Source organism: Ranitomeya variabilis, chromosome 4, assembly GCF_051348905.1.
Source record: "Ranitomeya variabilis isolate aRanVar5 chromosome 4, aRanVar5.hap1, whole genome shotgun sequence".
Taxonomy (NCBI): domain Eukaryota; kingdom Metazoa; phylum Chordata; class Amphibia; order Anura; family Dendrobatidae; genus Ranitomeya; species Ranitomeya variabilis.
In genome coordinates this window covers 762,713,440-762,738,560 of record NC_135235.1, presented here as the reverse complement: position 1 = coordinate 762,738,560, position 25,121 = coordinate 762,713,440, and the positions used below count along the sequence as shown (strand labels likewise).

Here is a 25,121-nt window from a genome sequence, read left to right as displayed (position 1 = left end):
CTTGCCATATACACCAGTTCTGCAATATTACACAAGTGTTTATATAAGTCACACATTAATGTCCAAATATTATTTATACCCGTATTTGATTGGGTAGAGTACCTCTTAAAAAAACTAAATTTGATTCACAGAATATGTTACCAAAAGAAAATTATATATATAAAAATATATATAATTACGAAAGATACTGAGTCATAAAATGAGAGAGCACAATGCCATAGGCCACAGCAAAGCACAAGCTTATTTTAAGAAGGTAGTAGCACTATGTAAATCCATAACTAACAGTTCCAAATATAAAAAGAAGGGATTTGAAAAATACCAAATATCAATACCAGTTACTTGCAATAAGGTATAAGAAGTGGAAAAGACAAATAAACAGTGACTATGGTTTGAGCCAATATAATGAATGGCTAAAAAACTATATATCATATGAAGACAACCTAGAAATACATGGTAACTATACCACCTTGTGTAAGGAAACTACTAAACTGGCAAATGAATGGAATTAAGTGTAACTATAATAGGGCATGATTTACCTGTGGCCTATGGCATTGTGCTCTCCCATTTTATGACTCAGTATCTTTCGTAATTATATATATTTTTTATATATATAATTTGCTTTTGTGCACGTGGAAGACCCTGGCGTTCCTCTGCACCAAGTGTTTATATGAAAGGGGACTTGTGACTGTAATACCCTCAGGAGAGTACTGTATAGCGGCCTAGCCAGCACTCAACTCTGCCCCCAGCAAATTCATAGGGGTATTGTCACTAACAATAAGTTTGTAAGCACCTCTTGGCTTGTCTCGTGATTCTAGTCTTATTTGTTTAGTCATAGGGGCTTCAGTCGCTTGTCGTTCTACACTCACGCATTCTACAGTCTCGTCAGTAATCATGTCTGGCATTATCAAGTCTTTGTGTACCACAGTTCCGGCTGCCCCAGTGTCAATCAAGAATTCTGTCTCTTTCCCTCCCGGCATTGGTATGGTGGTCATCAAGGCTGGACCAGGTCCGGAGGGGACAAGAACAGGGCACACATTTGTCACTGGGTTGTCAGTTTCCTAGTCTGGAGGTGAAGAACGTGGAAGATTGGTCTGAGTGTCCATTTTCTCCACAATTCCAGCACTTTACTGTTTCTAAGTGCTTAGGTCCCTTACTACGTCTCTACTGTTTTCCTTGTACTCCAGCATACATGACACGTCGTCTTATTGTCCTAGTTTGTTCAACTCCTTTAGCAACTTTCAGGAGATCTTTTGGATCTACATTTCTCCATTCAGATCTGGCTGTCTGTACTGCGTCTCGTAAGTCTTTGGTCATACCGTCAATGAATGTATTTACCAATATTTTAACATCGAGTGGGTTTATGGGACTGTACCCCATGTCTGCTCATTTCAGCTGTAACTGTCCAAAGTACATCTCTGCACTCTGTCCTTTTGTCACATCTGTATGTGTCTAATTATGTGTCCTAGCACGTCACCTGATTTTGTGCTCACTAACTCCCTAGGCCTGCCCAGGTGCACTTATACGTCCATCATATTGTCTTTATCTGAAAAATGGGAAAGGTTGGTTCTCAGGATCAGCCAAATGTTTTAGCATAGCTAGCTAGTCAGAGGGCCTCCAGGGATAATACTCCTGTATCTGTCTTACCCTACCTGATGTGGTTGGTTCTCTGGTGGTGGGGGTGACTAGTAGTGTTGAGCATTCCGATACCGCAAGTATCGGGTATCGGCCGATACTTGCGGGTATCGGAATTCCGATACCGAGATCCGATACTTTTGTGGTATCGGGTATCGGTATCGAAACAACATTAATATAATAATGTGTAAAAGAGAGAATTAAAATAAAAAATATTGCTATACTCACCTCTCCGACGCAGCCTGGACCTCACCGAGGGAACCGGCAGCGTTCTTTGTTTAAAATTCGCGCGTTTACTTCCTTACGTGAAGTCCCGGCTTGTGATTGGTCGCGTGCCGCCCATGTGGCCGCGACGCGACCAATCACAGCAAGCCGTGACGTAATTTCAGGTCCTTCAGGATTTTAAAATTACGTCCCGGCTTGTGATTGGTCGCGTCGCGGTCACATGGGCGACGCGACCAATCACAAGCCGGGACATCACGGGAGGCAGGACACGCGCGCATTTTAAAATGCACGCGTGTCCAGCCTCCCGTGACGTCACGGCTTGTGATTGGTCGCGTCGCCCATGTGACCGCGACGCGACCAATCACAAGCCGGGACGTAATTTTAAAATCCTGAAGGACCTGAAATTACGTCACGGCTTGCTGTGATTGGTCGCGTCGCGGCCACATGGGCGGCACGCGACCAATCACAAGCCGGGACTTCACGTAAGGAAGTAAACGCGCAAATTTTAAGCAAAGAACGCTGCCGGTTCCCTCGGTGAGGTCCAGACTGCGTCGGAGAGGTGAGTATAGCAATATTTTTTATTTTAATTCTTTCTTTTACACATTAATATGGATCCCAGGGCCTGAAGGAGAGTTTCCTCTCCTTCAGACCCTGGGAACCATCAGGGATACCGTCCGATACTTGAGTCCCATTGACTTGTATTGGTATCGGGTATCGGTATCGGATTGGATCCGATACTTTGCCGGTATCGGCCGATACTTTCCGATACCGATACTTTCAAGTATCGGACGGTATCGCTCAACACTAGTGACTAGATGACCGGTTGGGGGTGACTAGACATGCTGGTCTACAGCTCCTTCCCTAAAGGATTACTGTCAGCCTACTCCCAAAAGTTAATGTCCCCACTATCCACCAACCACAATCCTGTGTCAGCTTCTTATGTCACTACATGTGATCTTGTCTGGACAGGATTCAGTGCAATTCTCTTAGGTCGGGTTGCAGCACAGATCATACAAGTCTTTCTCCAGTCTGTGTTTGTCTGACCACAGTCCATCTGTCTTGTCTGGGTCTCTGGTTATACAAAGGTATGACCATAGCAGTAATGTGTCAGTCATAGCCGGACTTTTAAGCATCAAAACATTCATAATACACCTTACTTTCATCCTGCTGCACTCTCTCAGATGTCATTTATTCACTTGCTATTTTCCTCCTTTGTGCCTTTTTGAACAACCAAACATCCACTCACTGGCATTTTTGCCTTTTTCAGTCTCGGTCTCACATCTTTCACTGCTTCCTTTTTCCAATCTATACAGCGGTTTTTGGATCCCATTGGGGGCCCTGACTGCACACAGAATAAGTTACCCATGGCTTCAACTTATCCGCTCAACAACACCGAGCAGGTTCCCTACCTACCACTCGGTGGCACCGAGCAGGTGCACTACCTACCACTCGGTGGACTTAAAGGATTTTACCGAGCAGGTTCACTACCTACCACTCGGTAGATCAGCTGGCTAGCACAGCTCCATGGACGGCAAGGTTACACCACCTAATGCCGTAGACTGACTGTAGCAGGTTACTCCGTACACTACATCAGCCGTGCAGTTGGCTACCTCCTCTGTTGATCCTCAATTTGCTATATCAGTCACTCAACTTGAAGCAGGTGAATCTTTTACCAATCTTTCAATCACTCCACCTCTTATCTTATTCAGAGGTTCTCATAGACATACACACATACAAGGCTCACACAGCCTGTCTATTCTGCACTTTGGAATTAACACAACTCTATATAAATAAAACTGCAGCAGTGTCCACTGACACTCTGAAAGCACTTTAAGGCCAAACAACAAAAACCATAGCCTTATACAAAATACAGCTTCATATAATGTACTGCCAATCCAAAATGACCAAAATAACATCACTGCACAGAGCCTATCCCAGCTCTTGTATTACACACACTAAACAAATACACAACCAATTAGGATATTGACAAATAATACAGATAACAATTATCACAATTATCATCTTATTACTCTATTATTCAACTCTCATACGGACATAAACAGACAAAAACACAAAAACTCACTGGTGATATGTGGATTCTTTTAGGTATGGAGAAATCCGGAAGAGAGATTGCAGGTGCAAGACAGATTGTAAGAATAACATTTCTCACCTTGCTGCAGCTGTTGTTTGCACATGTCCAATCTCTCAGGAAGCTCACACATACGGATTCCGAATAAGGCTGGTTACACGGCCCCACGTTGGGCTCCAAACTGTCGTAGCTGTTTTCATTCTGACCCAAATGTCAGCTGACAGATCACCAGTGAGGCCTAATTGTGGAATTACGCCCGTCATTTTACAAGCACGCTTGGAGACAAAAAGACACCTCACACATATCCTGTGAGCACGTCACTTTTATCTGATATATTAAAAGCCAAAGCAATGTTTTATACCATTTACATCAAATGCATTTCAATGTAACTCATGTAGCCCCCACCATCACCCAGGGTCATATTCTATTTACCATAGCTCAGAACATGTTGTGACTGACTATTGAGAACATACATGATAAGAAGTATAGTCTCCTTGAAGAGGAGTCCATCAGACTACTGCGTCAACAGATTCTAGTAATTCTAACACTTAAAGGCAAGAGGCACTTAAAGGCAAATTATTAATCCTTCTATAACACTGACCCTGACACAGAGCCAGCAAGGTCCTTTCTGCCTGATCCACAGAATTAGGTTCATCATACAGCAATCCGAGCGCTTGAAAAAATGCATCCACATTGAGCAATGCAGGATTTCCTGGCTCAAGGGTGAATGCCCAGTCCTGCGCATCGCCACGCAGCAAAGAAATAACAATCTTCACCTGCTGAATGGGGTCACCAGAGGAACGGGGTTTCAGAGCAAAAAACAATCTGCAATTATTTTTGAAGTTCAAAAATTTAGATCTATCCCCAGTAAACAAATCAGGAATAGGAATTCTAGGCTCTAACACCGGAGTCTGGACAACATAATCTTGATTGAATACTCTGTACCCTTGCAGCGAGCTGATCCACACGAGAGGATAAACCCTGAATATCCATATCAGCAGCTGAGTCTTGAACCACCCAGACGTTAAGGGGAAAAAAAAGACAAAACAAGCTGCAAAGGAAAAAAAAAATGACTCAGAACTTCTTTGTTCCCTCTTTTGAGATGCATTAACACTTTGTTGGCCAGCTGTACTGTTATGACCTGGTGGTTAGGTGCACACTGAAAAGACCTAGTGGTTAGGTACACACTGAAATGACCTGGAGGTTAGGTGCACACAGAAATGACCTGGTGGTTAGGTGCACACAGAAATGACCTGGTGGTTAAAACAAAAATCATAGACAAGCTATGGGGAGTTGGTAACTCTACTGACCGCAATCCCTAATCCTAACGCCAACACTAGAAATAGCCATGGAGCGTTCCTAACTCTCCCTAGACGCCTCGTCACGGCCTAAGAGCTAACTACCCCTGAAGATGGAAATAGAAAACTACCTTGCCTCAGAGAAATTCCCCAAAGGAAAGGCAGCCTGTTGTGATTCGGTTTGTGGGCTCCCCCGGTGGTCTCTTGTGGTACTGGTGTCTTGTGAGCCTTGCTTTCTCAGTTCACCTGTTCCTATCAGGATGTGGGAGTATCCTATTTAGCCTTGCTCCTCAGTCATTCTAATGCCGGCCATCAATGTAACCAGAGTAATTCTGTTGCATGTTCCTGCTCCCAGTCTGCTGATCAGCTAAGTTGGACTATTCAGTCCTTAGTCTATTTTTGTATGTTTTGTCCAGTTTGCAGTTATGTGATTCTCTGCAGCTGGAAGCTCTTGTGGGCTGAAATTACCACTCCGGTGTCATGAGTTGGCACATGAGTTAAGGTAATTTCAGGATGGTATTTGATAGGGTTTTGTAGCTGACCGCGAAGTCCACTATTGTATCCTTCTGCTATCTAGTTAGTGGGCCTCGCTGTGCTAAATCTGCTTTCATACTACGTGTGTCTTTTCATCTGAACTCACCGTTATTATATGTGGGGGGCTACTATCTCCTGTGGGGACATTCTCTGGAGGCAAGCCAGGACTGTGTTTCTTCTACCAGGGGTAGTTAGTTCTCCGGCTGGCGCGAGGCGTCTAGCGAAAACGTAGGTACGCCCCCTGGCTACTATTAGTTGTGTGTATAGGTTTAGCATCGCGGTCAGCTCTAGTTTCCATCACCTGAGAGCTTGTCCGTTTTTTCTATGCTCCTGATGTTCCCTTGCCATTGGGAACCATAACAGTATGGCCGGCCAACATGTTTAATCTATGAGCTGAAGCAGGAGAGAAAAGGAACTGTGTGAAATTTTTTTTTTTTTCCTTTCCTCTGAAGTTGCACTCCTGCTCTAATTGCAGTCTCCTGCTTTCCTCTCCTCTTAACCCCTGAATGGCTCAGACTTTATCTGTTGAAATATGGATCTCCAGAGTCTGGCTACAAATTTGAATAATCTTGCCGCTAAAGTTCAGAATATACAAGATTTTGTTTTACATGCTCCTCGGTCTGAACCTAAAATTCCTATACCGGAGTTTTTTTCTGGAGATCGATCTTGTTTTCTGAATTTTAAATACAATTGTAAATTGTTTCTTTCTCTGAGATCTCGTTCTGCTGGAGATCCTGCCCAGCAGGTTAAAATTGTTATTTCCTTACTGCGGGGTGACCCTCAAAATTGGGCATTTTCATTGGCGCCAGGGGATCCTGCGTTGCTCAATGTGGATGCGTTTTTTCTGGCCTTAGGGTTGCTTTATGAGGAACCAAATTTAGAGATACAGGCTGAAAAAGCCCTGATAGCCCTCTCTCAGGGGCAAGATGAAGCCGAAATATATTGCCAAAAATTTCGAAAATGGTCTGTGCTTACTCAGTGGAATGAGTGCGCTTTGGCGGCAAATTTCAGAGAAGGTCTCTCTGATGCCGTAACGGACGTCATGGTGGGGTTTCCTGCGCCTACGGGTCTGAATGAGTCCATGACAATGGCTATTCAGATTGATCGGCGTTTACGGGAACGCGAACCTGTGCACCATTTAGCGGTGTCTTCTGAGAAGGCACCAGAGAGTATGCAATGTGATAGTTTTCTGTCCAGAAGCGAACGACAGAATTATAGGCGCAAAAATGGCTTGTGCTTCTATTGTGGGAATTCTACTCATGTTATATCAGCATGCTCTAAACGAACAAAGAAAGTTGATGCTTCCGAGATCGGAGCGGGGGCGGTTTTGTCACAGAAAAGTTCAGATTGTTCAGTGATGAGACCTTGTGCGTTCTTTTCTCGAAAATTTTCGCCCGCCGAGCGAAACTATGATGTTGGTAATCGGGAGCTTTTGGCGATGAAGTGGGCATTCGAGGAGTGGCGTCATTGGCTTGAGGGTGCTAGACATCAGGTGGTGGTCTTGACTGATCACAAAAATTTGATTTATCTTGAGTCGGCCAGACGTCTGAATCCTAGACAGGCGCGCTGGTCGTTGTTTTTCTCCCGGTTTAATTTTGTGGTCTCATATCTGCCAGGTTCTAAAAATGTGAAGGCGGATGCCCTTTCTAGGAGTTTTGAACCTGATTCCCCTGGTGATTCTAAACCTACGGGTATCCTTAAGGATGGGGTGATATTGTCTGCTGTCTCCCCAGACCTGCGACGTGCTTTACAAGAGTTTCAGGCGGATCGGCCTGATCGTTGTCCGCCTGGTAGATTGTTTGTGCCGGATGAGTGGACCAGTAGAGTCATCTCGGAGGTTCATTCTTCTGCGTTGGCAGGTCATCCGGGAATTTTTGGTACCAGAGATTTGGTGGCTAGGTCCTTCTGGTGGCCTTCCCTGTCTCGGGACGTGCGTACTTTTGTGCAGTCTTGTGATGTTTGTGCTCGGGCCAAGCCTTGTTGTTCTCGGGCTAGTGGTTTGTTGTGCCCTTGCCCAAGCTGCCTTCCTCATCTGAGTTGGTGCCCCTGTTTTTTCAGAATGTGGTTCGGTTGCATGGTATCCCGGAGAATATAGTTTCCGACAGGGGATCCCAGTTTGTGTCCAGATTTTGGCGGGCGTTTTGTGCCAGGATGGGCATTGATTTGTCTTTTTCGTCTGCATTTCATCCCCAGACGAATGGCCAGACGGAGCGTACTAATCAAACCTTGGAGACTTATTTGAGGTGTTTTGTGTCTGCTGATCAGGATGACTGGGTCACCTTTTTGCCGTTGGCAGAATTTGCCCTTAATAATCGGGCCAGTTCTGCCACTTTGGTTTCCCCTTTCTTTTGCAATTCGGGGTTCCATCCTCATTTTTCATCTGGTCAGGTGGAATCTTCGGATTGTCCTGGAGTGGATACTATGGTGGATAGGTTGCATCGTATTTGGGGTCAGGTGGTGGACAATTTAAAGTTGTCCCAGGAGAAGACTCAACATTTTGCTAATCGCCATCGTCGTGTTGGTCCTCGTCTTCGTGTTGGGGACTTGGTGTGGTTGTCTTCCCGTTTTGTCCCTATGAGGGTCTCTTCTCCTACGTTTAAGCCTCGGTTCATCGGTCCTTATAAGATTTTGGAAATTCTTAACCCTGTATCTTTTCGTTTGGACCTCCCAGCATCCTTTGCTATCCATAATGTCTTCCATCGGTCATTATTGCGGAGGTATGAGGTACCAGTTGTGCCTTCCGTTGAGCCTCCTGCTCCTGTGCTGGTTGAGGGTGAATTGGAGTACGTGGTGGAGAAAATCTTGGACTCCCGTGTTTCCAGACGGAGACTTCAATATCTGGTGAAGTGGAAGGGCTACGGTCAAGAGGATAATTCTTGGGTTACAGCTTCTGATGTTCATGCCTCTGATTTGGTCCGTGCCTTTCATAGGGCTCATCCAGATCGCCCTGGTGGTTCTTGTGAGGGTTCGGTGCCCCCTCCTTAGGGGGGGGGGGGTACTGTTGTGATTCGGTTTGTGGGCTCCCCCGGTGGTCTCTTGTGGTACTGGTGTCTTGTGAGCCTTGCTTTCTCAGTTCACCTGTTCCTATCAGGATGTGGGAGTATCCTATTTAGCCTTGCTCCTCAGTCATTCTAATGCCGGCCATCAATGTAACTAGAGTAATTCTGTTGCATGTTCCTGCTCCCAGTCTGCTGATCAGCTAAGTTGGACTATTCAGTCCTTAGTCTATTTTTGTATGTTTTGTCCAGTTTGCAGTTATGTGATTCTCTGCAGCTGGAAGCTCTTGTGGGCTGAAATTACCACTCCGGTGTCATGAGTTGGCACATGAGTTAAGGTAATTTCAGGATGGTATTTGATAGGGTTTTGTAGCTGACCGCGAAGTCCACTATTGTATCCTTCTGCTATCTAGTTAGTGGGCCTCGCTGTGCTAAATCTGCTTTCATACTACGTGTGTCTTTTCATCTGAACTCACCGTTATTATATGTCGGGGGCTACTATCTCCTGTGGGGACATTCTCTGGAGGCAAGCCAGGACTGTGTTTCTTCTACCAGGGGTAGTTAGTTCTCCGGCTGGCGCGAGGCGTCTAGCGAAAACGTAGGTACGCCCCCTGGCTACTATTAGTTGTGTGTATAGGTTTAGCATCGCGGTCAGCTCTAGTTTCCATCACCCGAGAGCTTGTCCGTTTTTTCTATGCTCCTGATGTTCCCTTGCCATTGGGAACCATAACAGCAGCCCCCCACAAATATTGACGGTGAGTTAAGAGGGAAGTGACATACGCAGAAATGAAACAGATTTTAGCAAAGGAGGCCCAAATCTACACTAGATAGACAGAATAGGAAAGGGAACTGTGCGGTCAGTACAAAATACTAAAAAATTCCACGCAGAGTATACAAAAAGACCTCCACACCGACTCACGGTGTGGAGGGGCAACTCTGCACCCCCAGAGCTTCCAGCTAGCAAGGAAATATAATAGCAAGCTGGACAAGAAAAATAGCAGGCGCTGAGAAATACACTCCAACGCAAATGGACACAAAAAACAACTTAGCAAGAACTTAGCTTCTGCTGGAATGGACAGGCCATCTGAGAAATCCAAGAGAGATCTGAACAAATCCTAAGACATTGACAGCTGGCATGAACTAACGACATGAGCAAAGTTAAATAGGAAAGCCAGCAGAACAATAAGTGAGTGCAGCTGAGAAGGGAAACCTCAAAGATCAGCAGTTACACTCAAAGCCACCAGAGGGGGCCCAAGAACGGAATTCACAACATAAGCAGTTCTCCATTGTGTAAAGCCCCTGACTGCCCCTTTCGGAACTTTTTGTTGACCAATGATTGTGGAAACCCCTGATGGTTTTTGCGAATGGTCCCACAAGCCCCCATGTTATGTTTAACCAGACTTTTAAATAGGGGTATGCTGGTGTAGTACTTGTCAACATACAGATTGTAGCCTTTTTGTAATAATGGAGTTATCAGCTCCCAAACGGTTTTTCCAGGTGTCCCCAGATAAGTAGGGCATACTGGTGGGTTTAGTTGGCTGTCTTTCCTTCATAAATTCGAAAAGCTCATGTGTATCCTGTTGAACTGTCGCACATTTTATAGAGCTTTATTCTGAACCTTGCCCTGTTAGAAGGAATAAATTGCTTGAGGTGCAGTCTTCATTTGAATTTTACAGGGGATGCATTAATGGAAATGTTTTCTGTTGGGGTGTAAAGCTTTAAGAATTTTTCTGTCAAGTCGTCTTGTCATGTCGGACGCTGTTCACACTAGGGCGTCCGACAGACAGCGGTAATTCCACTTACGTCCACTACACGCTCAGTGGCGTCGGCTAGATTTTATCCAGCTTGATCGGGGTTAATCTAGCTGGTAATCAGGTTGGGGGCTGGGTCACGCGGCGCCCACGGCCTTTAAATAGTCAAGCTGGACTTTGGGCGTCGCTGATTATAGCTTGTGCTTTATGCCTAGTGATTCTGGTCTGGAGTGGTGGTCTTGGTGTAGGAAGATTGTATCTGGTGGTGTATTATCCTTTGTCATATTCATCCTTCCTATTTGTATTTGTTTTGCCCTGTGCACATTATAGTGTATTCCTGTGTGTCTGCGGCATGGTGCGTTTTTCAGTTTTCCCTGTCTGTGCTTTCTGTGGGGATTGGTGTGTGGTCTCTTCACTCGGTGGCGGGTGGTGGTTTCAGCTTAGGGCTGAAACAGGAGTCAGGGTCAGGCCTGGCGGCCCAAACATGCACACCTTTAGTGTAACTTCTGGGAAAGGGACAGACAGGGTTTCCCTAGCCTGAGGGATATTGCAGGGGCCCGGGTAACCAGCCTTAGTCTACCCAGTTCCCCCGTGACACTTCTATGATGGGTCTGATTTTCAACAATCTGTCATGTTCTGGAGCATTTCTAAGCAGGCATTGACTCTTGTCGTTAAAATGCCAAAAGTAGTTGGACCAATAGGACCGAATGCTCATTTTTTTTAACAAGCCCCATAGCGAATGTAAGTCCTAAAAATGTAATATGATCATGGATTCTGGCTGATGAATTGGGACGCATATAAATTTATTTGTAGGACAGTATGCTCCAGCAAGCTAATAGAAAACTCTGAAGTGACCAAGTTATTGGGGAGACAATTGAGAAAAGCCTACTTCTTTAGCCTAACCCTAACTTTTAGAATAAACCCTAACTTTAGCCTAACAGTAACCCTAACTATAGCACTAACCCTAACCTGCCTTCTCTGTTTTTTTTTTTACTTTATAACAAGATTGCTGACTAACACAGCTGTTGCCAGAAGCACTTGTAACACTGTTTCTCCTCTAATCTCTCACTGACAGGAGATCTGAGGAGAAACAGCATTTTTATCAGGCAGATCGCCCGGGAAAGTTGGTTGCTACAACAAACTTTACTAGTGATTTGTCTCATTGGCTGGTGTGACGCTGACGTCATCAGGACCTGAACCAATCAGGTCTCGATGAGGTCGGGAGTCACAGGAACTGTTGTGCGCCGGAATCCCCTCGTTATAAGATACGTGGGGGTCCCGATGAGCACAAAACTGCCGACCGTAGACAAATGGTAGCTAAATGCCGGTGCTAGCAGGGCTTTGTGCAGCGCCAACGTTTATCTACGGTTGGTGGTCACAAAGCGGTTAAGTTAAGGGTACCATAATTTCTGTCCAGGCCTAATTCGTGAGTTTTATTTTTTAAAAAAAATCTGTGGAAACCTGGTTGAAAAGCAATGTCTGACTTTAGTTTGCTCAATTTCATAGATCTCTTATTTATTACTTTTGTCAGATTCAAGTTATTTCTGTGACCATTGTGGGTTTTTCTGTCATTAAACGAGGGGTACCAACAATTTTGACCAAGTGTGTAGGAGGAGTGAATATTTTGACTCCACAGCCATTTTCTTGAAATTAAGACCCAGTGGATGTTGGAGAGTGAAAATTACACATTTGCCATTTTATTACCCAGCACAGATTGTGCTCCAGGAGACACACACCGCAAATTAAGTGGATTCTTCTCACTATATAATATTGCTAAATACAGGGATCCTAAATGTTGTTTGAGCACACTGCAAGACTCAGAAGTGAGAGCGGATTTTGCTAGATTGGTTTATAGAAACTCTGTTGCTTTTCAATAGCATTTGAGCCACTTACTGTATAGTGTGGAAACCTCTGTTTTTCCGTTGACAGATGATGGACCTGAGTGGGGAGTTGTTTTTTGTGAGATGAGAATTGGTATTATTTTTGCCTACATAACATTGATTGATTTCTTTTTGTTCGATATATGGAAGGCAGAATGAACAAACAGTTGAACACCACACACTACTGGTTCATCCAACAAGGTTTTCTATTAGACTGTGAACAGTCATTGTCTTGGTAAATAAAGTTGATGTACATAGCTTGCCATTTGTATGGACAGTTGAAGCAGAAATGTTCAATAATATAAAACTCAAGGATATTGTTAAAATTTTTTTTTATCTTAACAGATGACTGTACTAGGAGATCAGAGGGACAGTTGAAATCTTCAATGTTTAAATCTGATGATCTTGAGATCCTACAAGATACAACTGAAGTGATTGCTGTTTCTCCAGATATATCATCATCAATTCACACCAAAGATCTGTCATCAGATCCTATGAAACAGGTCCTAGCTTCTGATTCATTACTGACTGCTAAGGAAAATCAAAGTCACAAAAGAGGCTTTAAAAAACAAACTGCTCCTAAAGCAAAGAAGTCATTTTCATGTTCAGAATGTGGGAAATGTTTTAACAAGAAAGGGAATCTTGTTAGGCACCAGAGAACCCACACAGGGGAGAAGCCTTTTTCATGTTCAGAATGTGGGAAACGTTTTAACTGCAAAGGGAGTCTTGTTAGTCACCAGAGAACCCACACAGGGGAGAAGCCTTTTTCCTGTTCAGAGTGTGGGAAAAGTTTTAACTGCAAAGGGAATCTTGTTATTCACCTGAGAACCCACACAGGGGAGAAGCCTTATTCCTGTTCAGAATGTGAAAAATGTTTTGCGCATAAATTGCAACTTGTTAGTCACCAGAGAACCCACACGGGGGAGAAGCCTTTTTCTTGTTCAGAATGTGGGAAATATTTTAACCAGAAAAGGAATCTTGTTAGTCACCAGAGAACTCACACAGCAAAGAAGCCTTTTTCGTGTTCAGAATGTGGGAAATGTTTTATCTGGAAAGTGAGTCTTGTTAGACACCAAAGAACCCACACAGGGGAGAATCCTTTTTCCTGTTTAGAATGTGGGAAATGTTTTACCCAGAAAACTTATTTAATTACTCACCAGAGAATCCACACAGGGGAGAATCCTTTTTCCTGTTCAGAATGTGGGAAATGTTTTAACCATAAAGTGAGTCTTGTTAGACACCAAAGAACCCACACAGGGGAGAAGCCTTTTTCCTGTTCAGAATGTGGGAAATGTTTTAACCTGAAAACAGATTTGGTTACTCACCAGAGAACCCACACAGGGGAGAAGCCTTTTACCTGTTCAGAGTGTGGGAAATGTTTTATCCAAAAATCAGATTTCATTAGGCACCATAGAACTCACACAGGGGAGAAGCCTTTTTGCTGTTCAGATTGTGGGAAATGTTTTAAATGGAAAGTGCTTCTTGTTAGACATCAGAGCAGTCACACAGAGGAGAAACCTTTTTCATTTTCTTAATGTGGGAAATATTTTAATTGAAAATCATCTGTTAATAAACATCAGAGACGTCACATAGGGGAGAAGCCTTTTTTATGTTCATAATGTTGGAATAGTTTGAACCAAAATTGAATCTTAAATGGGTTATCTTGTCATTCCTCGTGTTTGCTGACAAAAGGGCGACACTAAACAATTCCAAATCTAAAACTATACCGATAATTCACTCCCTGAAGGTTAGTCAGTAGGTGACTAATAGAAAAACATGTACTTCACAGTTCAGTATATAGGGTGAGGTGACATATACACACTCCAAGCCTCTCATTTCTACGTGTTTCATCATCCTCACCAAAGTCGACTCATCAGGAGACTATTTAATATTGACCTATATTCAAGCGAGACTAGAAAAAAAAATAACTAGTCATGTATCTTGTTATCCGAAACATTCAGAAAACTAGCCACATATTGGCAGATCCCAGACCTCCAGCTATATACTTTGTAAGTTTATAAGCCACTGCAGTGTCCGGAATAGATAGTATGTGAAAATACAGTACAGTATAATTCTTGTGTTTTTTCTCCTATAGGGACTGCCCCAGTTTGGTATTGTAACAGCTGTTAATTAGTAGTGCAGACAAATTGTCCTGGACTAAACTCAATTTTCAGACGGCCCAATATGTACCACTCAGGGAAAACTTACCTGCTCCAAAGATCAATAGCATCTTCTAACTAATGGCCATGCTGCGGTCTGTCAAGGAATGCAATATCGTTATAAAGGCTAGGGATGTGTGCAATCATAAGACATGAGAAGGACAGGACAGCAGCCATTTTACATCATGGCTCCATTACGAGGGACACGGATTTATCATTCCGTAGGAAAACAACCTAGGGGTTTTCAGCCTCAGTTGCAAGAATAAAAATCTGCTCCATTGACCATCATTGAACCATGGATACCTTTGAAAAAGCCAGGTTGTGATCCTCAGATCAACTGGCCTCGTACCTTGTATGGACTCAATGGACTGTCATCTTCCTACGCTTGTCGTTACCTTTTGAATGTGTGCGTGCCACAGGTGGAGTAACCGACCCTGGAATATGAAGCCAAATTGTGATCCTCGTATCAACTGGCCTTGTATGGACTGGCATCTTCCTACGCTTGTCGTTACCTCCTCTGTGTGTGTACCACAGGTGAGGTAGCGACCCTGGAAGATCTGTAGTCACAGCTGCTATTTTCCCGGTGAGTCAGCGGAAGGGCGAGACTCTGTAATGTTCAACATCTTGGGTACTGTGCTGTGACTGTTCTGTGTTATCTACCTATTTTGTGGTACAATAAAGCATTGCCACACGGTTTTACTCTCACCCTGTGTTGCCCATGTTTAAAGCAGAGCAGGAGTTTGGCGAGATGATCCCTGGTTCATGTTATTTCGGCTAACGGGCGGCGCTCATAGCAATCCAGCAGTGACAACCATAGACTTCTGCTGGAGACCTCTGGTTGTCATGCCAACCCATCGGTGACCTGCGATCATGTGACGAGGTCACTGATGAGCGGGATTTCCGGTGCACTTGTTGACATGTGCCAGAAAAGATGTGATTCAGCGCTGGAGCCAACATCAAAGGGAGGGAGTCTTACATTTACGCCTGATGTTGGAAAGGGGTTAAAAGGGATTGTTTTAGGCTAGTTTCACACTAGCATTCGGCAGGGCTGCGAATGAAAGCCTTCTAACTCTGTGAAGCCCCACCCACTGCCGCTCCTCTTCCTTCAGCGTCGCCTACGTCTGCATGCGTCCTGCATACCCTATCTTTAACATTTGGTATGCAGGCCATGCGTATGTATGCGGATGCTTCTGCATGCATAGTTTTGAAGCTGCGCCGACCGCAACATGTTGAGTTTGAGGCAGGTCAGCGCAGCGTCAAGACGACGCATGCGGAGGCATCTGCATACATCTGCATGGCCTGCGTACCCAATGTTAAAGATAGGGTATGCAGGATGCATGCAGATGTAGGCGGTGTCATGAATCCCACCATGCTACCACCAATATGTCACGAATCCCACCGGATATGTCAGGGATCCCACCACTCTGTCACGGTTTACGGGGAAGATACCTTTATCATCCCCACCACTCACACCAATTTGTCATGAACCGGGCTTGTTTGGTTGCCCCTCGTTCCTTCTGAAGGGGATATATCTATATCCCACTTCCCAGTTCTGCTTTGAAACTTGCAGCTCTCTTGGCACCCCCCTTAACCTCAGGTCAGTGATGGTACTGCATCTAGGGTAATTAGTCGCCAGAAGGGCTGCCTGCTATGTATTGGCTATTGGGCACGCTGCAGCGAGGGCGATATAACTACTCTCACACAGGCGGGAACAATAATTATCAATGATATGCCCTCGTCGTGACATCACTGAGTGGGCTGAGTTATGACATGCACTCTTTACGTTTTGGCTTCACCAAAGATATTCCTGGGGGAAGGGAGGGGGGAACGAGTGCCTTGAATTCCAATGCGCTGCCAGCAGAGAAGAGAAGTGGGTCGAACATGCAGCAGGTGTCTGTTCTCTGTTCTTGGATGTGGCAGTGCTCAGTGCGCGATAATAGACAATCCACTACCTCATGTTCCTGACACCTCCCCCTTTTGGACTGTGCAACAGAGGCAGGACCTCTCGGTACACCTCCATACGAACCTCAGCAGGTTCTCCCAAGCGGGACAACCCAGGATTCCCTTACCAACCCAAGGGGTCCCCAGACTCGCCTGCCATATAGGAGCTCGAAGGGGAGAACCCCGTAGAGGCCTTCGGAACCTCTCAGTAAGCGAAAAGTAGGTGTGGGAGGTACTGCTCCCAGTCATGTCCTTAGGTCTCAACCAGCTTGCGTAGCATCTGTTTGAGGGTACCATTGAAGCGCTCACACAAGCCATTTGTCTGTGGGTGATACGCACTCTCGATACCAGATGCTTCACCTGCATTTTCTTACAGAGAGCCTCCATAAGGCGAGACATGAATTGGGTCCCTTGATCGGTAAGCATCTCCCTGGGAAATCCTACACTTGAAAAGATAGCCAACATTGCATCCGCCACCTTATCTGCCCTAGTTGAGGACAGAGTCACTGCCTTTGGGTACTGGGTAGTGTAGCCTACCACAGTGAGGAAGTAATGCTTTCCAGAGCTGCTGGGGACGGCCCACAATGTTCACAGCGATCCTGTGGAAAAGCTCCTTGATCACTGGCAAAGGGATCAGGGGAGCCTTAAGAGCAGGCCCCGCCTTCGGAGCGGAGCCGTGTGTGTACAAGGTGTATGGAGCGGAGCCATGTGTGTACGAGGTGTACGGAGCGGAGCTGAATGTGTACAGAGCGGAGCTGAGTGTGTACGAGTTGTACGGAGCAGAGCCGTGTGTGTACGAGGTGTACGGAGCGGAGCTGAATGTGTGCGGAGCTAAGTGTGTACGAGTTGTACGGTGTGGAGCCGTGTCTGTACGAGGTGTACGGAGCGGAGCTGAATGTGTACGGAGCAAAGCTGAGTGTGTACGAGTTGTGCGGAGCGGAGCCGTGTGTGTACGGAGCGGAGCCGTGTGTGTATGAGGTGTATGGAGCGGAGCCATGTGTGTACGAGGTGTACGGAGCGGAGCTGAATGTGTACAGAGCGGAGCCGAGTGTGTACGAGGTGTACGGAGCGGAGCCGTGTGTGTACGAGGTGTACGGAGCGGAGCTGAATGTGTGCGGAGCTGAGTGTGTACGAGTTGTACGGAGTGGAGCCATGTCTGTACGAGGTGTACGGAGCGGAGCTGAATGTGTACGGAGCGAAGCTGTGTGTGTACGAGTTGTACGGAGCGGAGCCGTGTGTGTACGAGGTGTACTGTTGTGAATTAGACTTTTTGGCTCCCTCTTGTGGTCACTAGTGATATGACTCTGGGATTGTCTTTCCCCAGCTTGGCACCCACCTGTTCGTTAGTCCAGGGGTGTTGCTATTTAAACTCCCTGGATTCTCAGTCTGGTGCCTGGCATCGTTGTAATCAGTTCCTTTCTGTTTGCTCCTGTCTGCTGGTCCTGGTTCTTGCAAAATAAGCTAAGTCCTGCTTCCTTATTTTTTGGTTATTTGCATTGCTCTTATTTTTGTCCAGCTTGTACTAAATGTGATTCCTGATATTGCTGGAAGCTCTGGGGGTGCTGATATTCTCCCCCCGTGCCATTAGACGGTACGGGGGTTCTTGAATATACAGCGTGGAAACTTTGATAGGGTTTTTGCTGACCGTATAAGTCATCTTCCTATATTCTGCTATTAGTTAGTGGGCCTCTCTTTGCTAAAGCCTAGTTCATTCTTACGTTTGTCTTTTCTTCTTACCTCACCGTTAATATTTGTTGGGGGCTTGTATCCAACTTTTTGGGGTCTTTTCTCTGGAGGCAAGAAAGGTCTATCTTTTCCCTGATAGGGTTAGTTAGTTCTCCGGCTGGCGCGAGACATATAGAAACAACGTAGGTACGTTCCCCGGCTGCTGCTATTTGTGTGCTAGGATCAGGTATACGGTCAGCCCAGTTACCACTGCCCTATGAGCTGGTTTTTATGTTTGAAGACTTAGCTATAACCTCTGAGACCCTCTGCCATTGGGGTCATAACAGTATGCCAGGCCAAGGTGAATAGTTAATGCATTGCAGAAGTGGGATTAAAAGAAAGGAAATTCTGAGGGTTTTTTTTTTTCTTTCTAACCCTCCCCTTTATCTCTGAGTGGCTATGAGCTTTGCTGCAGACATGAATGTCCAGTCTCTGATTACTAGTGTGGATCAGCTTGCTGCTCGTGTGCAGGGCATTCAAGATTTTGTTACTAGTAGCCCTATGTCAGAACCTAAAATACCTATTCCTGAGCTGTTCTCTGGAGACCGATTTAAATTTAGAAATTTCAGGAATAATTGTAAATTGTTTCTATCTCTGAGACCTCGTTCGTCTGGAGACTCAGCTCAGCAAGTTAAAATTGTTATCTCCTTCTTGCGGGGCGACCCTCAGGATTGGGCCTTCTCATTGGCGCCAGGAGATCCGGCATTGGCAAATATTGATGCGTTTTTCCTGGCGCTCGGATTGCTCTGAGGAGCCCAATCTTGAAATTCAGGCAGAAAAAGCTTTCCTGGCTATCTCTCAGGGCCAGGACGAAGCTGAAGTGTATTGCCAAAAATTTCGGAAATGGTCCGTGCTTACTCAGTGGAATGAGTGTGCTCTGGCCGCAAATTTCAGAAATGGCCTTTCTGAAGCCATTAAGAATGTGATGGTGGGTTTCTCCATTCCTACAAGTCTGAATGATTCCATGGCGCTGGCTATTCAAATTGACCGGCGTTTGCGGGAGCGCAAAGCCGCTAAGCCTCTGGTGGGGTGGTCTGAACAGACACCTGATTTAATGCAAGGTGATAGAATTCAGACTAGAAATGAACGGAAAAATCATATACGTCAGAATGGGTTTTTTCTACTGTGGTGATTCTACACATGTTATATCAGCATGCTCTAATCGCTTAACAAAGGTGGTTAGTCCGGTCGCCATTGGTAATTTGCAACCTAAATTTATTTTGTCTGTGACTTTAATTTGCTCATTGTCTTCCTACCCTGTCATGGCGTTTGTGGATTCAGGTGCTGCCCTGAGTCTTATGGACTTGTCGTTTGCCAGGCGCTGTGGTTTTGTTCTGGAGCCTTTGGTAAATCCTATCCCTCTGAGAGGTATTGATGCTACGCCATTGGTGGAAAATAAGCCGCAGTTTTGGACACAGGTGACCATGTGCATGTCTCCTGAACATCGGGAGGTGATTCGTTTTCTTGTTCTGCATAAAATGCATGATTTGGTCGTTTTGGGTCTGCCATGGTTACAGACCCACAATCCAGTTTTGGATTGGAAGGCAATGTCTGTGTCAAGTTGGGGCTGTCAGGGAATTCATTGCGATTCCCCGCCGGTGTCTATTGCCTCCTCTACTACTTCAGAAGTTCCTGAGTATTTGTTTGACTATCAGGATGTATTCAATGAGTCCAGTTCCAGTGCTCTTCCTCCTCATAGGGACTGTGACTGCGCTATAGATTTGATTCCGGGTAGTAAATTTCCTAAGGGAAGGTTATTCAATCTGTCTGTACCTGAGCATGCCGCAATGCGTTCTTATATCAGGGAGTCTCTGGAGAAGGGGCATATTCGTCCGTCCTCCTCTCCTCTTGGTGCGGGATTCTTTTCTGTGGCCAAGAAGGACGGATCTTTGAGACCTTGTATAGACTATCGGCTTCTGAATAAAATCACTGTTAAATTTCAGTATCCTTTGCCTCTGTTGTCGGACTTGTTTGCCCGGATTAAGGGTGCCAAGTGGTTCACCAAGATAGATCTTCGTGGTGCGTACAACCTTGTGCGCATTAAGCAGGGAGATGAATGGAAAACTGCATTTAATACGCCCGAAGGGCATTTTGAGTACTTGGTGATGCCTTTTGGGCTCTCTAATGCCCCTTCAGTGTTTCAGTCCTTTATGCATGACATCTTCCGGAAGTATCTGGATAAGTTTATGATTGTTTATCTGGATGATATTCTGTTTTTTTCGGATGATTGGGACTCTCATGTAAAGCAGGTCAGGATGGTGTTTTAGGTTTTGCGTGAGAATGCTTTGTTTGTGAAAGGCTCAAAGTGTCTCTTTGGAGTGCAGAAGGTTCCCTTTTTGGGTTTTATTTTTTCCCCTTCTGCTGTGGAGATGGACCCAGTCAAGGTCCGAGCTATTCATGATTGGACTCAACCCACGTCGGTTAAGAGTCTTCAGAAGTTCTTGGGTTTTGCTAACTTCTATCGTCGTTTTATCGCTAACTTCTCTAGCGTTGTTAAACCTTTGACGGATATGACCAAGAAAGGTTCTGATGTTGCTAACTGGGCTCCTGCAGACGTGGAAGCTTTCCAGGAGCTGAAGCGTCAGTTTACTTCGGCGCCTGTTTTGTGGCAGCCTGATGTCTCACTTCCCTTTCAGGTTGAAGTGGATGCTTCTGAGATCGGTGCAGGGGCTGTTTTGTCGCAGAGAGGCCCTGGTTGCTCGGTATTGAGACCATGTGCTTTTTTCTCTAGGAAATTTTCACCTGCTGAGCGGAACTATGACGTTGGGAATCGGGAGTTGCTGGCCATGAAGTGGGCATTTGAGGAGTGGCGTCATTGGCTCGAGGGTGCTAAGCATCGTGTGGTGGTCTTGACTGATCACAAAAATCTGATGTATCTCGAGTCTGCTAAACGCCTGAATCCTAGACAGGCCCGTTGGTCATTGTTTTTCTCCCGTTTTGACTTTGTGGTCTCGTACCTACCTGGTTCTAAGAATGTGAAGGCTGATGCGCTTTCTAGGAGCTTTGTGCCTGACTCTCCTGGAGTCTCAGAGCCAGCTGGTATTCTTAAAGAGGGAGTGATCTTGTCGGCCATTTCTCCTGATTTGCGACGTGTGTTGCAGAGATTTCAGGATGGTAGACCTGACTCTTGTCCACCTGACAGACTCTTTGTTCCTGATAAATGGACCAGCAGAGTCATTTCCGAGGTTCATTCCTCGGTGTTGGCAGGGCATCCGGGAATTTTTGGCACCAGAGATTTGGTGGCTAGGTCCTTTTGGTGGCCTTCCTTGTCACGGGATGTGCGGTCATTTGTGCAGTCCTGTGGGACTTGTGCTCGAGCTAAGCCTTGCTGTTCTCGTTCCAGCGGGTTGCTCTTGCCCTTGCCTGTCCCGAAGAGGCCTTGGACACACATTTCCATGGATTTCATTTCAGATCTTCCGGTGTCTCGGGGTATGTCTGTCATCTGGGTGGTATGTGATCGGTTTTCCAAGATGGTCCATTTGGTGTCCTTGCCTAAGTTGCCTTCCTCTTCCGATCTGGTTCCTCTGTTCTTTCAGAATGTGGTTCGTTTGCACGGCATTCCTGAGAATATCGTATCTGACAGAGGATCCCAGTTTGTGTCCATGTTCTGGCGATCCTTTTGTGCTAAGATGGGCATTGATTTGTCGTTTTCGTCTGCCTTTCATCCTCAGACTAATGGACAAACGGAGCAAACTAATCAGACTCTAGAGGCTTATTTGAGGTGTTTTGTTTCTGCAGATCAGGATGATTGGGTGTCCTTCTTGCCTTTGGCTGAGTGTGCCCTTAATAATTGGGCTAGTTCCGCTACTTTGGTTTCGCCATTTTTCTGCAACTCTGGTTTCCATCCTCGTTTTTCCTCGGGACATGTGGAGCCTTCTGACTGTCCTGGGGTAGATTCTGTGGTGGATAGTTGGCAGCAGATTTGGAATCATGTGGTGGACAACTTAAAGTTGTCACAGGAGAAGGCTCAGCGTTTTGCCAACCGCCGCCGCGGTGTGGGTCCCCGACTTCGTGTTGGGGATTTGGTATGGCTGTCTTCTCGGTTTGTTCCTATGAAGGTCTCCTCTCCTAAATTCAAGCCTCGCTTCATCGGTCCTTATAAGATTTTGGAAATCCTTAATCCAGTGTCCTTTCGCTTGGATCTTCCGGTGTCATTTGCCATTCACAACGTGTTCCATAGGTCTTTGTTGCGGCGGTACGTTGTACCTGTGGTTCCTTCTGTTGAGCCTCCTGCTCCGGTGTTGGTTGAGGGCGAGTTGGAGTACGTGGTGGAGAAGATCTTGGATTCTTGTCTCTCCAGGCGGAGGCTTCAGTATCTGGTCAAGTGGAAGGGCTATGGTCAGGAGGATAATTCCTGGGTGGTCGCCTCTGATGTGCATGCGGCTGATTTGGTTTGTGCCTTTCACGCTGCTCATCCTGATCGCCCTGGTGGTCTTGGTGAGGGTTTGGTGACCCCTCCTTAAAGGGGGGGTACTGTTGTGAATTAGACTTTTTGGCTCCCTCTTGTGGTCACTAGTGATATGACTCTGGGATTGTCTTTCCCCAGCTTGGCACCCACCTGTTCGTTAGTCCAGGGGTGTTGCTATTTAAACTCCCTGGATTCTCAGTCTGGTGCCTGGCATCGTTGTAATCAGTTCCTTTCTGTTTGCTCCTGTCTGCTGGTCCTGGTTCTTTGCAAAATAAGCTAAGTCCTGCTTCCTTATTTTTTGGTTATTTGCATTGCTCTTATTTTTGTCCAGCTTGTACTAAATGTGATTCCTGATATTGCTGGAAGCTCTGGGGGTGCTGATATTCTCCCCTCGTGCCGTTAGACGGTACGGGGGTTCTTGAATATACAGCGTGGAAACTTTGATAGGGTTTTTGCTGACCGTATAAGTCATCTTCCTATATTCTGCTATTAGTTAGTGGGCCTCTCTTTGCTAAAGCCTAGTTCATTCTTACGTTTGTCTTTTCTTCTTACCTCACCGTTATTATTTGTTGGGGGCTTGTATCCAACTTTTTGGGGTCTTTTCTCTGGAGGCAAGAAAGGTCTATCTTTTCCCTGATAGGGTTAGTTAGTTCTCCGGCTGGCGCGAGACGTATAGAAACAACGTAGGTACGTTCCCCGGCTGCTGCTATTTGTGTGCTAGGATCAGGTATACGGTCAGCCCAGTTACCACTGCCCTATGAGCTGGTTTTTATGTTTGCAGACTTGGCTATAACCTCTGAGACCCTCTGCCATTGGGGCCTACTAACAGTATGCCAGGCCAAGGTGAATAGTTAATGCATTGCAGAAGTGGGATTAAAAGAAAGGAAATTCTGAGTTTTTTTTTTTTTTTCTTTCTAACCCTCCCCTTTATCTCTGAGTGGCTTTGAGCTTTGCTGCAGACATGAATGTCCAGTCTCTGATTACTAGTGTGGATCAGCTTGCTGCTCGTGTGCAGGGCATTCAAGATTTTGTTACTAGTAGCCCTATGTCAGAACCTAAAATACCTATTCCTGAGCTGTTCTCTGGAGACCGATTTAAATTTAGAAATTTCAGGAATAATTGTAAATTGTTTCTATCTCTGAGACCTCGTTCGTCTGGAGACTCAGCTCAGCAAGTTAAAATTGTTATCTCCTTCTTGCGGGGCGACCCTCAGGATTGGGCCTTCTCATTGGCGCCAGGAGATCCGGCATTGGCAAATATTGATGCGTTTTTCCTGGCGCTCGGATTGCTCTATGAGGAGCCCAATCTTGAAATTCAGGCAGAAAAAGCTTTGCTGGCTATCTCTCAGGGCCAGGACGAAGCTGAAGTGTATTGCCAAAAATTTCAGAAATGGTCCGTGCTTACTCAGTGGAATGAGTGTGCTCTGGCCGCAAATTTCAGAAATGGCCTTTCTGAAGCCATTAAGAATGTGATGGTGGGTTTCTCCATTCCTACAAGTCTGAATGATTCCATGGCGCTGGCTGTTGTGAAATCTGTTTGTGGGCTCCCTCTGGTGGCTACTGGTGGTACTGGCTGACTTTTGTCTCTTATTTCCAGTGCACCTGTTCCCATCAGGAAATGGGAGTTTCCTATATAGTCTGGCTTCTCAGTCATTCTAGTGCCGGCTATCAATATTACCAGAGTCCCTCTGTTGCTTGCTACCTGCTCCAAAGTCTGCTGATTCAGATAAGTTGGATCGTTTGCATTTTTTGTGTTTGTTTTGTCCAGCGTGCATTTATATGAATCTTGCTGCTGGAAGCTCTATTGAACTGAAATGACTACTCCGGTGTCATGAGTTGATATCGGAGTTAAAGTTATTTCAGGATGGTATTTTGTAGGGTTTTGAGTTGACCGCGAAGTCCTCTTTTGTATTTTCTTCTATCTAGTTAGTGGGCCTCTCTTTGCTGAACCTGTACTCATACTACGTACGTGTTTTCCTCTTAACTACCCGTCATTATATGTTGGGGGCTACTATCACTTTTGGGGTTTCCCTGGAGGCAAGCCAGGTCTGTGTTTTCCTCTACTAGGGGTAGCTAGATCTCCGGCTGGTGCGAGACATCTAGGGATAAAACGCAGGTATGTTCCCCGGCTATTGTTAGTTGTGCGTTAGGCTCAGCATCGCGGTCAGCTTAGATTCCATCATCCTAGAGCTAGTCCTGATTTTGACTATGTCCCTGCCATTGGGAATCATGACAGTATAGCCGGCCCACAATGTGTTAAAATTATTGGCTGAAGAAAGAGAGAAAAGAAGTTCCTGACATTTTTTTTTTTTTTTACTCTGATGTTCTGTCTAGCCATAATTGCAGTCTGCTGTTTTTCTCTCTTCTTAATCCCTGAATGGCTCAGATCTCAGCTGTTGAGAAATGGATATCCAGAGTTTAGCTTCAAATCTGAATAGTCTTGTTTCTAAGGTTCAAAATATACAAGACTTTATCATACATGCT

At 45.5% G+C, this 25,121-nt stretch overlaps 1 protein-coding gene across 1 annotated transcript in view; it reads left to right on the top strand.

Annotated features, from left to right (window-relative positions):
• LOC143766899 (uncharacterized) overlaps positions 1 to 25,121 on the top strand; it is a 97,724-nt gene that overhangs the window by 43,587 nt on the left and 29,016 nt on the right. Inside the window, exon 7 of the mRNA XM_077254903.1 lies at positions 12,751 to 13,848. Coding sequence (XP_077111018.1) covers positions 12,751 to 13,848 — 1,098 coding nt within the window. The remainder of the gene's footprint in view (positions 1 to 12,750; positions 13,849 to 25,121) is intronic.